The sequence below is a fragment of the Notolepis coatsorum genome (genome assembly GCF_963971535.1).
Source record: "Notolepis coatsorum genome assembly, chromosome: 4".
NCBI classification, from domain to species: domain Eukaryota; kingdom Metazoa; phylum Chordata; class Actinopteri; order Aulopiformes; family Paralepididae; genus Notolepis; species Notolepis coatsorum.
Window position 1 is genome coordinate 148,624,917 of NC_140168.1, and position 14,308 is coordinate 148,639,224.

At 46.3% G+C, this 14,308-nt stretch overlaps 1 protein-coding gene across 1 annotated transcript in view; it reads right to left on the reverse strand.

The window, feature by feature from the left end:
• LOC311226728 (regulator of nonsense transcripts 1) overlaps positions 1 to 14,308 on the reverse strand; it is a gene marked incomplete at its 3' end in the record, with an annotated part of 278,920 nt that overhangs the window by 212,841 nt on the left and 51,771 nt on the right. The window contains exon 3 of the mRNA XM_084312138.1: positions 5,361 to 5,450. Coding sequence (XP_084168264.1) covers positions 5,361 to 5,450 — 90 coding nt within the window. The remainder of the gene's footprint in view (positions 1 to 5,360; positions 5,451 to 14,308) is intronic.

The following is a 14,308-nucleotide window of genomic DNA, read 5'->3' on the forward strand; positions in this document are numbered from 1 at the left end:
TCTCTATTTGAATATGTGTTGAGCTTTTAGTCACGTGGCTCAATGTTTACATATATCTTTTCAATTGTTACTCAAGTGGAAGGTCTCTCTGGGGGTTCCCCGTCTTCCCTCTTATATACAGAGCGGTGTTGACATGGTTTTTTCCCTCGGACGCGTCATATGGGACCCATATCTGTGTCTTTTTGGCCGGCTTCCTGCCGCTCGTCCCAGACGGCATAGAGGGAACGTTGTCTGGTTTCTTATTAGAATTACCATTGATGTGTTTTTTGGGTCTCGACGTGTACATAGCGCTGGCCCTGGGTGCTTTCGGTGTGGAACCACGTCATGGGCTAGCGCGCCTTGGTTGCTCATTCATAGAAACAGCGGTTTTTTATACAAGCGACTGGGAAGGAGATTTTATCTCTTCCGAGCGCCAGTGTACTAGGTTAGTCTCGACAACTCACGTTCATCTCCGGGGGGAGATGACGGAGTAGATCAAATCATTGGCGGAGGGGTCTCACGCCCATGGGGTGGGCCACCGGGTACGGTGCATTCACGTTCCGACCGTCTTGGTGGCGCTCTGTGATGTTTTGGATCGACACGCGTACCTACCCCCCTCTTAGGACTGGGGATGGCGCCGTGACTAGGACACAGGACTGGTTCTGGTCGCGCCGGACCAGGTCAGTTAACCCGTCCCCCGTCCGCCGGGGGACAGATCTGCTGTTCTGGTACCCTGAAGTACTTTGTGCTTTTCCGGGGGGGAAATGCCGGGTCGGCCCGGGCGTCGCAGGGATTGATGTTATGGATGTGTGTGTCATAGATATGTCACTACGAGTTGTCCTTCACAGTGTGTGCTTGGTCCATATTGTGTTGTACCTTGCGCTGTGCTAAGGGTACTGGGCCTTCTCCATTCGTTTTCGCCCCTCCCTTCCCCTGCTGGGCAGGGCTGTCGAGGAGGTTTTCTATTGAACCCCTCTGGCATCCCTGTGTACGTCCCAGTCCGCCGGGCCCAGGTCCGAACTCGTTCTCGTCGACCTGTTGGCCTGGGTTAACCCCTTTGAAAACTGAAACACTTGTACTGCCTGTATAGCCGGTGTATATGCGCAGTTATGTTTCTGAGTTTATTCTTAGTGGGTTAAGGGAACAACCGCCTCCTGTTAAACTAAACATAGGGGGGTGGTTGATTCCCCGGTGTGTTGGTAGCAGAGTCGACTCTCGGGTTGAGGCCGGCTTGACCCCGTCTGCCCGCGAGTGTGCCCCCGCACCTTTCATGACGTCTGCCAATCGTGTCAGCCTTCTCTTGGACCTCGACCTCTCTGAGGGGTCGGGTTTGTGGAGGTTGCGACATGGTGCACAGCATACCGAACGGCCCTTCCGCCGGGGTGCTGTTTCACAGTAGACCCCTTAGGCGCCTCTCTAGTCCGCAGTGCTCCGGGCACAGGTCGAGTTATGCTCTTGGGGCCTGTTGCCTGGATTGAGGGATCAACCTCTTTGGGGGTTGTCTCCCCGGTGCGCTGACTGGCCCCACAGTATTGTGGGGGTGTAGCCTCTGTGGAGTGCTTCAGGGCGGCGTGCCGTAGGGGGGAAGGGCCTGCTCTTGGATTGGGCCCTGTCCGATACGCTGGCGATGTGGGGGGTGCTGTCACCAGTGACCGTCTGGTGGGGTCTCGATGCTACGGCATCGTTGGCCTCACCGGGCCCCCTTTTTTCGGGGGGTTCTGGCCCTCAGGCTGTTCCTGGGGCTGGGTCCTCCTCCGCGCTCCGCTGCTACAGCCTTGCCACGGGGTTGGTTTCTTGACCTTTGACCCCGTGATGTTGGGGGCTGTGACGGGGGTGTTTTGCTTCCCGTCCGTTCCCTGGTGGCATGTGGGATGCGCGCCTGAGTGGTCGCGGGTCCTTCTGTGTGAAGGTAAGTCCCACGATCTGCTCACCCTGTGCGTTTGAGGTGCTAAACCCTCTTCGCAGTCGGATCCGATTCCCTCCCGTCCCCCTCTAGGGGGGTCCGGGGGCTCGGGTCCTCCGCGGTTCTGATGGTTGTGGGGGGCCTCAGCAGGTACATCTGTCGAGCTTCCGCTCTGCTCAGCTCCTGTGTTCCAAGAGAGCAGAGCGTAAGCTATACGATAATATAACATACGGTTATTCTATAACCATAGTTATAGGAGTATAGCGAGCACTCTGCTCTGACTCACTGAGGACCCCGTGGTCTTCGCCTTCGGTGGTCCTCAGTGAGGTGTGTTGGTGTGGCCACGACCCCGCTTATGTAGAGGAGCGGATGTGGGTGTGGCCAGGCGGATGGGTGTGTGCATGTGGAGAGAAAGTATTCATTATTAGATTGGATAAAGGGATAGTTCCAAGAGAGCAGAGCGCTCGCTATACTCATATAACTGTGGTTATAGAATAACCGTATGTTAACAATCTGTAGTGTGGTAGTGAAAGGTTAACTTTCTGTAGTGTGGTAGTGAAAGGGTTAAGGACTATGTACGTTAGCATAGGAAGTCAGTCATTAAACTCGTATTGTGTGCTGCCTTCATCACATGCTGAAATTGTACCTTTGGCAGAGTAGATAACAACAATTATCCAAGTACTGTACTTAAGATCAGCCAAGGGAGCCAAACTTCCCTCGGGATGAATAAAGTATTTCTATTCTAATTCCATCTATAAGTGCATTTTACATACTTGCACTATACTTAAGGTATACTCCACCCATTCTTAAGAAGCCGCTCTGACCGTCAAAAACTGGGCGTCGTTTCATTCTGTCCAAAAAGCACTTACACCGGTGTTTTGGTTTTTGAGATACTGGGATAAGTAATATGTCATGTGTTAACACATTGGGCGCCGTGCATTGTACCCATCCTTATGCCCAGTCTGCCAGTGCTGTAACCCTATGGAGATGTTTACCTTCTTTGCATGGCTATAACTTTTTAAATATTATAGCTCTATTGACATTACTATGGCCCATTCAACATCGGGTATCTATCGTTCCGGATGTGGGAACGTTATATTTTTTCATTCATACAGTGTTGTGTTAATACCGTCGAGAATATAAATATGTTTTTAAGGTTTTCTGCTGTAATTCCAAAAACACAAGTTATAGGCCCTGAAGCATATGATAGATTATCGATTGGCGTTTCTTTCCTATACACGCTATATTAAAAAAATTCAAATGTATATGATCGGTATACATTATGCTTCATCATGCGTGAAGGAAAGGGGGGGGGGGGTAGTTTATAATTCCTTGATCGTCAGTAACGGCTTTATTTAGTATGGGTTGATACATTGTTCAGATGGATTGCCGTGAAATGAATAAACAATCGGGCTGAAAATAACGTTATATTCCTCTTAACGTTCGCCGATGAGACTGGAGGAAAAATATTCCAATTATTTGACGTCTATCTGCTAGATCCATTTCCCGTTTGTATGACGCAATAAACGCCGAAATCATATAGATTATTGCGTTTCGGAAGCGATCCGATGCACTCGAGTGTTTGTCTGGACCCACGTAACAAGATATTACTGCCGGAGGGATTTCCTCGATGCACCAGCGCCACTTCCGGTTTGGCGTGGAGTGTTACTCGCCCGATCATCCACCAGGCGGCGGTATTGAGGCGTTGCAATATCAGACAGGGTGCAGCTGCAGTCCCGCAGGGAGGCTGGATGAATTATGAATGCCATGGCGAAAAAATTAAATATTGATCCCAACACGTTGTTGGCGTTCAATGCATGGCGGGCAATAACGAATTATGACGTTGTTGGCGTCCAATGTGTTAATGCTCTCGAGTAGAAATTTCAATTCAGGATCTTACACTATATCATTTCTGACCACTAGTTAAAAGTGGCGCCAGCGAGCACTGTAGGGAATAACAGGTTTCCATGCACAGCACACGTATGAGGATGCATGAGCTCACAAGTATGAGTTGATGTAGAAATTATGGAAATGAGCTTTTATCTTATTTGTGTTTATCCTTGATGACTTTTTTAAGAATGTGTATGAGAAGCTTGCTTCAAATGTATGTGTATGAGAAGCACAGTTCATTTAGCTAGAAAAGCCTCTTCATCGTGTTTTTTACCAGCAATTTCAGTAAAATCCAAGGAAACCTAAACAGACATCAGGAGACACCAGCTGAGAACCAGTGCTCTAACCTTCATGATCAGACGACACAGACTCAGCTCTAACCTTCATGATCAGACGACACAAACTCAGCTCTAACCTTCATGATCAGACGACACAAACTCAGCTCTAACCTTCATGATCAGACGACACAGATTCAGCTCTAACCTTCATGCTGGGATCAGACGACACAGACTCAGGTCTAACCTTCATGATCAGATGACACAGACTCAGGTCTAACCTTCATGATCAGACGACAGATTCCGCTCTAACCTTCATGATCAGATGACACAGACTCAGGTCTAACCTTCATGATCAGATGACACAGACTCAGGTCTAACCTTCATGATCAGACGACAGATTCCGCTCTAACCTTCATGATCAGACGACACAGATTCAGCTCTAACCTTCATGATCAGACGACACAGATTCAGCTCTAACCTTCATGCCGGGATCAGACAACACAGACTCAGCTCTAACCTTCATGATCAGACGACACAGATTCAGCTCTAACCTTCATGATCAGACGACACAGATTCAGCTCTAACCTTCATGATCAGACAACACAGACTCAGCTCTAACCTTCATGATCAGACGACACAGACTCAGGTCTAACCTTCATGATCAGACGACACAGATTCAGCTCTAACCTTCATGATCAGACGACACAGATTCAGCTCTAACCTTCATGATCAGACGACACAGATTCAGCTCTAACCTTCATGATCGGACGACACAGATTCAGCTCTAACCTTCATGCTGGGATCAGACGACAGACTCAGCTCTAACCTTCATGATCAGACGACACAGATTCAGACACGATTTTGTCGTGGCCGACGTATTTCCAGCATCGCGCCTGATTATGAACACGGGGACTGATGAACCTGATTATGAACACGGGGACTGATGAAGCTGATTATGAACATGGGGACTGATGAAGCGGATTATGAACATGGGGACTGATGAACCTGATTATGAACATGAGGACTGATGAACGGGCGTCTTTAGCCCCTGTAGCACGGCATAATCAAAGAATGCATAGTGTGCCCCGTCTCCCGGCCAAGACACAACACCATTATATGACGCTATGATAACCTGACATGGTGACCATCGTGAAAGACTGATATGGACTGGTGTAGTCTGATCCCGGCGTTAGGCTCCTGCCATCCCCCGCTGAGTCCGTCTGAGGTGACTCAGTCCCGGCTCAGCTAACAAAGTACACCCCCGCAAGGAGAGCCAGAAATAGAAGCTTTGGCTGGTCTTTGAAACCTACCTGCCGGATGTATTTCCACGTCCGTTGCAAAACCACTTCTTGCTGGTGTTGCAGTACACCACACACGCTGGATCATGAATGCCGCAGTAGCTGGAAAATAAAAGAGAAGTCATGAATGAAAATGGGAAAAGCTGTTGCTTAAAACTCCACTACGTTGTTTTGGAAAGGAACAATTACCTTTACAATAACAGAGTACCTCAGATGAAGGAGCACATAACTCTGTTTTAACTTTATTATCTAGAGACACTAAGGGCTAGATCCACAAAGAATGGATTGCACGGTGCAAGTTGCACCCTTACTTACAATTCATTATGAATTGAAAACGGGGGACCCTGATGTAAACAAGATGAAAGTCTTTCTCTGGTCTGCATGCCCTTAACACAATGGGGACGAACAACGGATATATACGTGTTTCGATTCCACCCGTTGTGGACAGAAGCACGGATATATCCGTGGCAAGTTGTTTTGGCTTTTATTCCATTTAATAACCTATTCAAGGTCGCCGAGCTGCACTGCAGATGTACCCTACTCTTTGAATTCGCCAAAGTGCAATACCGGCCAGATCCTCTTAGGGGCGCTGTCGCGATAATGCAGTGTGCCCTGTGGCTGAACGGAGCATTATTTTTTTTTTACTTTCAATGGAGTTTTCAGTTAGCTGGATGCTGGATGTGCAGCATGTAGCTTGGATTACGTTTTGGATCGCAGATTTCACTATGCAATAAGGGGATATCATCAGCCAATGGACATATCGATCTACCAGATGGCGATCGATAACGGGGAAATGCTCGGGGGGATCCAACCGGCTCATGGTAAGATCTTTTTCACGTAAATTACAGCCCGATCGAGCCTTGTTATGATACGATACGATATGATCGGCCTATGTGGCTACTTAGACGAACACGGTTATTGGTAATCAATAATAAGAAACGACGTCCCCCGCCCCCCCCCTTTCATGCATACATGCTTGAGGATCGTGCCGATCATATGCAGTTTGAGTTTTAACTGTAGCATCTGTATAACGGAAATGCCATTGGATATAATGTTAGTAGCTATTAGCCCTTTATCTCGCCTTCCAGGAAATATCCTAGCCGGAATCCCTTATAACGCTTATATTCACGGCGCTATAAAATGAGAACGTATTGATGATTTTTTTTTCTTTAAGCCATTTTGAGGGGACGGTTTATGGTCTCGATTGACAATGAGAATGGACAGATAGCAATACTATAAAGTATAGATTTAGCTCTACAAACAGCCCCAAGTCTGTTTACATTTGCTGGTCCTCTTGAGTGATATTAGACGCATCCCAATGGCCCCGAATGTGTTAACAATTGTGTGTATTGAGCCGTACTGTATTGTACCCATTCTGCAATCTGTTAATACAATTTTCATTCAATCAATCAATCTGCGCAGTGATTGATTGAATGAAAATGTTATTAACAGATTGCAGAATGGGTACAATACAGTACGGCTCAATACACACAATTGTTAAGGGGATGCAGACAGGGAACAAAATAAGCACCCGCCAAACGCCAATGGCGTGTAGATTTCCTCTTTGGCTGGTAAATTACAGAGGCTACTCAGCCACTCTGGCGTGTAAAAAAAATTGGGAGCCATATGAGCATATTAGAGTATTCTATCAGGGCTATACAGTGCGAGCATTTCACTCGCATTTGCCCCTAAAAATAGATTTGTGCGAACCGGAAAAATCATTTAGGAGCACAGTGTGCGAGTAATCGTCTTGCGTAGTGTGCGTGTCAACTGCGCAATTGTCATTTCATAATAGAGACGGAGCAGCGTGGACCAGCTCTGTAACAACTCATCTCGAGTCTGCTTCTATGTGCAATGAAAACTCTGCGAGCAGCGGTTCCAATTGTCTAAGGTCGCATTTACACCAGAGCTGTTTGGTCCGGACCAGAGTTTGTTTCCTCGGATAGTCCGCTTGGTTTGGAGTGGTGTGAATGCTCTGACAAACTCTGGTGCGGACCAAAAAAGCGACCTCTGGTCCGCCTGAAAACGTAGGTCTCGGTTCGCTTCCAAGTGAACCCTGGTGCGTACTTTTGTAGTGTGAATGCTCATCCGACCAAACGCAACACCAAATATAGGAAGTGACCCGATAAACTGTGCATCTTGGGGAGAAGGAAACAAAACAAACACTGCGGTGCTGTCCCGCCTGCTCTACTTCACTGAGAGAAACAGAGAGAGAGCGTCCCTGCTGTCAGCGGAGTGTGCTGTGTGCGCGCGTGTGTGTGTGAGAGACGCGAGTGAAGGCTTTTGTTAACTAGGACCCAGTGAAGTCACAGACGGACACAGGAAGAAAGGGCAAAGGAAAAGTGTTTTCGTTTTTTTTCTCCAATCATCTGACTTGGGCCTCTTCCATCTCTTCTCTGCAGGAGAGCAGAAATCCCACAACTTTATTATGTGATGTTGCTGCAAGTTTGTGTTTCACGGATTTCACTCCTGAAGGGGAGGGATTTCCGCTCTCTATTGTGTCCAATAGACGAGTGCCCTTTTCGACCGTCTGACATTGATCAGAAAGTTTGGTGCACTTGACAAATTGCAGTGTGAAAGCAAACCGAACCAAATTAAGAATGCAACAATGTTGCAACTTCACCCCCTGAATCGCACAGAGTCCACCAAAACTATATGTGAAAGCAACCTAACATGCTTTGCATCCTCGCTAGCAGTGGCGGACTCAGGCTGTTTGAAGGGCAAGGGCGAAAAGAAAAAAAGGGCACCTACTGCACAACATGGGACCCGATCAGTGAGCAAAAAGATATGATGCGTCATGTATGGTGAAATAGTCTTCATCCTTGATTAAGATTAACATTAGAATAACATAGACAATCCAGATTAATAGTATAACCACACCTCTATGATAAAAACACACAGGGAACAATACACCTTTCAAATGTTTATTTCACCTCATTGTCATGGTGTTTGAAAAGTAGATTTATCATGGTGTTTGAAAAGTGGATTTATCAGTGTTTGAAACTTAGATTTATCATGGTGTTTGAAAAGTAGATTATCATGGTGTTTGAAGGCCTAAACCATTGCTGCAGTGGTACATTTCTCAATGCTAAAGATATCAGTGAGGAATATAAATATTTGGGAAACAGCATTTTAATATAGTCTGGGTTGAGAAATAGTGAACCTATTCTTTAAAAGCTATTTACAACATATATTTTACAGGATATAAAACAGTTTAACAGTTAAAGTTAATTTGAGTGCCATTGAGCTTCTTCCTTTCTCTCTCCTAACTCTCCTTCTCCCCTCCTGTCCTCTCCTTCTGTCCTCCTATACTCCCCTTCTCTCCTCCTGTACTCCCATTCTCTCCTCTTGTCCTCTCCTCATGTCCTCTCCTCTCATTCTCTCTTCTACTGTATCTCTCCCTCCCCCCTCTCTATCTTCCCCATTCTCTCCATTAAAGTTCATATATTGTACCTGGATACTGGCTGGATCAGTGGGATATTTGAATGGCAACAGGAGAGCAATCAAGTTATTTGTTGTTATGTCGTTTGAATAATTTCTCTCCCTATCATCATTTTCATCCTTGCTTTCTTTAGCATCTCCATGACCGTCTTCATCATCATTTCTCTCCATAGCATCATCTGCATTCTCTTTCCTCAACTTCTTCATAATTTCTCTCCATAGAATAATCTGCATTTCTCTTTCCTCCACTTCTTCATAATTTCTCTCCATAGAATCATCTGCATTTCCTCCACTTCTTCACCATCTCTCTTCCTGATATCATTATTTCCCTCTTGACTATCTCCATCTTCATTGTCTGTACTGTCTTTATCTAAGGTGGAGCAAATAATATTTGTTTTATAATAGTAATATAATTGTACTGTATATAATATTCGTACTGTAGCCTACAATGTTATAATTGTATTATAAAATAATATGTCATATAGCACTACCACCACTAGCCCTCTTGCCTTGATTGGAATAAAAAGGGTCTATGGTTGGTAAATTTAAATGTTTAAGACACAATTGTCTGTCCAAAATAAGCATTATTGACCATGTTAGCACCAGATTCTCAGTCATAATCTAAACTATGGCTCTGTGAGACAAGCTTGTACATGTATCTAGTAGTGAGGACTTACAAATACATAACTGTATCCTTATCTCCTCCATTACTATTGTTGCTTTTAGACAACATTTTTTAAAGAGCATTTTTCAGCTGCTTTTTAATATTCTTCCGATTTCTTTCTCTCCTTGGCATTCTGTAATCATAAAATATAGGCCAATGCTAAACCCACTTCTTATCAGGTGGGGGCCCACATGTGGGCCCTCTTGAGGACGATTTGCCCACCTGCACTTTGGCAACCTCTAGTGGCTCGGTTGTGCATATTTTTTAATACAATATATATATCGAAGTAAAGCCCCATTAGTTGCCTGTCGATAGCCCTTTCAGGTGACAAAATCCGTTCAGCGGTTCTCGAGTTACATGCCGATATTTGAGGCTTGCACGAAGTACACGGTATTGCGCAAATACTACTCCCGACTCTTGGGGCTCTAGTTCCGTCAATCATTTGGCGATCTCAAAAATGATTGGACAGGGTTGTAGCCGATGAGTGTGGCTTTCCAATGATACCCCACCTGGGGATGTACGAATCAGGGATCTAGGTGAAAAGTCACGAGCGAAAACAGGAAGAGAAAAACCGCAGAATTAGTTGAAGTCTATGAGAAAACTGAGCTTTTCTTTTGTACACAGTTTACCAAAATCACTCCTAATCACTCATTTCTGAACGGATCTTTATGATCTACATAAGACTTCAGGATATGGATCTCGGGTGTTTTTTAAGCCTCCAGCCATTCTGGGGAAAACTACTTCTGGACTACTACAGAAAAACGTGAGTAACACGTTTTTCTACAACTCAAGTTCAGACCTATGTTATTCTATTTCTATTTCTAAAACATTAACTGCTGTAATGTTATCTGCTAACTGAGTACTCCAACTAAGCTAACCTGCTAATGCTAACTACTGCTAACGCTAATCACTGGGAACGCTCAAAGGCATAGTGAGGGAAGGGGGGTTGAGAATCTGTGTGTGTGTGTCTGTGTCTGTGTGTGTGTGTGTGTGTGTGTGTGTGTGTGTGTGTGTGTGTGTGTCGCTCGCTCTCCCTACTGAACCTGTTTCATTCAAAAGGAAGATATTGATGGACAGTAGCTATAGTATATAGCTCAGTAGCTGTAACAGAATATTGAATTAAATAATTGTATAAAGACATTTTCCATGTTCTGTCATCTAATAATATATTCCATTACCTTTCCTATCTGTATCAAAGTCAAAATGTTGGTATCGTGACAACACTACAACATACAAAAGCAGCTTGACAACCGATATCCTTTGCGTCTAGTAGGCATGGGCCAATGTGTGATTTTGGTGGTATGTGCTATTTGCACAGATGTTTGTCCCTTAGTATGCACACGCACAGTATAATATGCATGTAATAAATAGTTTGTTAATGAACTCTGTTACTTGAAATTTTCACTGTGCTCCTAAATTTCTTTGTGTGCTCCTAATTTTTTTTTTAATTTAGGAGCACATGTGCTCCCTGGGAAAAGGGTTAGCGTAGAGCCCTGTATATAGTAATAATAATTACACATGGCGATATACTAAAAAGCTATTTAAAATGTTTGGCTGGTAAAAAATCTGCCTGGGGACTTCCGGTTTGCAACGTTCTGGTGAGCAGCCACATGAATGAATATCAAAAAAAGGAAGTAAAACAATTCAAAACGAAATAAAAAGTGAAGATTCGAGGACAAAAGAAAGAAGGAAGAATGAACACAAGGACAAATGAAAGAAAAGCAACCCCAGATGAAGTAAATACACAGATGGAAAAGACTCAACACGAGGCAATGATGCAACAGGTAGAACAAGCTAGCGGGACGCTGAATGTCAATGCAGAGAAGCTACAGGCTAACATACGAACTAGCTTACAAGCTAACATAGAGGCTAATCAGGCCACCACACAGATTGGATTAGGAGCAATGCGGAGCATACAATGTAACACTGAAAAATCCAACGGAGGTGGCAATGAAGCGTCGGAGCTATGTAGAAATAAAGAAAACTCAGAAAAAGAAAGGAACCAGGTCCCAACAACGTGCAGGAGGCGGCGAAGAGACACGGCGCGTAGAAGATGGAAGGTGCCGGGAGGGGAAGGAGAGAGGCCTACGCTGACGCAGAGGATGGAGAGGACGCGCAGGTGGACCAGAACCGAGAGATGAGGACGAGGAGAGGACGGGAGGAGGAAAAGAGGGGACCTGAACCGATTCAAAGCAGATCAACTATGAAGAATGACAAAGGGACACGAGAAAGGGGCATGAAGGGACACGGTGATCCAAGGAAAGATGCAAGACAAAATCAACGTGGAAGAGCACCCAATACAAACATACACACAGGGGACTTGGGGATGAGAATAGATACAACAGAGGAAAGATAATTCCCCCAAGTAGTATAAAACTATAACACCAGAATTTTTTATAATTAACACTATGATTTTCAATACACACGTTATAGAATTTTTTTTGAATTTTTTATTATTTTCTTCCCTCTCCTTTTTCCTCTGTTTTTCTCCCATCCCAATGTTAGTCGTTATGCCAATTCCCAATCCCCTTCCTGGTCGCTGCGCACCTACCCCCTACGGTCGGTCTGGGAGAGTGGAGGCTATCACATGCTTCCGCCGACACATGTGTAGCCAATCAACCGCTTCTTTTCACCTGGCAGCGCGGACTCTCATTGAGAGGGTGTAACGTGTGGAAGGATCACACTACCCCCCTTAGATCCTTTCCTCGCTGAGCAGGCGCCCCAACCGAACTGTAGGAGTCGCTGTTTACAACGACCAGGACCCACCCACCAGCTTTCCCACCCCTAACACTGCCAATTGTGTTAGTATGAACGACCAGCCAAGCTGGTAGCAATGCCGAGAGCTGGGCTCGAACCCAGCATTTTCTGCACTAGTGGCAAGCGCCTTGCCCACTGCGCCACTTAGCCGCCCTTTGAAATTTATTTTAAAAAAGGGACACGCTGATTAGGAAACATATTGGGGAATAATACACGATGGACTTGTATGAAGGAACTACAGGATTACACGTGACACAATAAAAATGTGCATAAGAAAGACAAATTCAGAACATTGACCGGGAGCTCTGAGGCCGTCCACAGAACGAATGTTGGACTTATATAGTGCGCATTTTGCCACTAGGGGGAGCCCTCTCACTAGGAGAGCCATTACTCCTCACCCTTCCAACGGGGAACAGAGGGATACGACTAAGATCCTCTAACACCATGGGAGCGCCAAATGTTTTTTTTTTCTTTGAGTTATGTTAGAATCTGAGTTATGTTAGAATAGCAGTTGCTTTAAATGTGCACATGGACATTTGTGAAGGACAAGAATTACAAAAATTTGGACATGAAGAGGCTTGGAGAATCTCCATTGGGGGTATCTCCGTCACTAGGGGGGGGGGGGCTTCTCCAATAGGAGAGCTGATTCCCCTCCAAAACACCAACGGGGGCTTATTTATTCATATAGCTTATTTTATTTTCATAAAAAAATTTCTTATTGTGTTGTCAGCTTTATTTTTGAAGTCATGTTAACATAAATGTATATAGTGATATCGGTGACATGGGAGGTACAGAGGTGGGCAGGCTGAGTTCAGTGGGGGGGAATGTCGGCGGGAGGGGCCATCGTTCCGGCATTTCGACCCGGGAGAGGGGGGTCTTGCGTGTTGTGGGATCAGTATGGGTGGGGTGGGGTTTCCTGGGGCCCTCGGCCGCCGTGGCCTGGGCGGTCTGGTCGCCGGGCCGCGTGTATGCTTTACCCAATGCAGTTGTGCGATTTGCGAATCTGATTGGCCACTGACGTTTCTGGTCATGTGACATGTGCGCCCAATAGCGTGACGAGCTGTGTCTTTGCCCATTTCCGCGTCGAACAGCCTGCAAAGCACCTGCCGTTCTATCGCCATGCTCTAAGACAAACTCTAACCTTAACCAACTTCGAAAGAGTGCCTAAGCTTAACCGGCGAAAGAACTTTCCGTCACGATCTAAGACAAACTCTAACCTTAACCAACTTCGAAAGAGTGCCTAAGCTTAACCGTCGAAAGAACTTGCAGTCACACGATTGGCGCACATGTCACATGACCAGAAACGTCAGTGGCCAATCAGATTCGCAAATCGCACAACTGCGTTGGGTAAAGCATTCACGCCGCCGGGCCGGGGGGACACCGGGCTTGGGGGGTCGGGGGGCCATTGAGGCGTGGGGCTTTGGCCTTCTGTGGGGCTTGGGGTTCTCGTGGGCCGGGGACCTGGGGGTCGGGCGGGGTGCTCGGCTCCACGCATGGTGGATCAGAATATGGGGGTGCTCTGTTTCTCGGGGAGGTGGGCGGGAGGGAGGGGTTTCTCTCATTGGGGTCAGAGCGGCTGAGCTTTGCCCGGTGAGGTCTTGTGTGTTGCGGGGTCGGTGTCCGTGGAGTGGGGCTCTCGGTGACATGGAAGGTAGCGGGTTTGGCTCGGTGGGGGGGGGGGGGGGGGGGGAGTCTACTGGGCCTGGCCCAATTAATTCAAGGGACCCGTGTTGCTGGGGGCCGGCTCCGCGTGCATCGGCCTGGGATATAGGGGAGTTCTGCGGGCTTAACTCAGGGGGGGGGGGGGGGGGGATGTCGGGGGGGGGGGGGCTTCGTTTCTGCGGTTTGGCCCGGGAGAGTGGGGTCTTGTATATTGTGGGGTCGTTGTGCGTGGGGTGCTTGGTGACATGGGAGGTAGCGGGCTTGGCTCGGTGGGTCCCTCTTATGGGGGTCTGGAAGGCTGAACGCAGCCATATTCAAGGGGCCCATGTTAGTGCATTGTTGTGTTATGGATGTCATTGTAAGTATTGTCTAAGTGTTGTTTGTCTATAAATGTTAATACAAATTTAAGTAAAAAAATATTAAAATAAAAAATCTG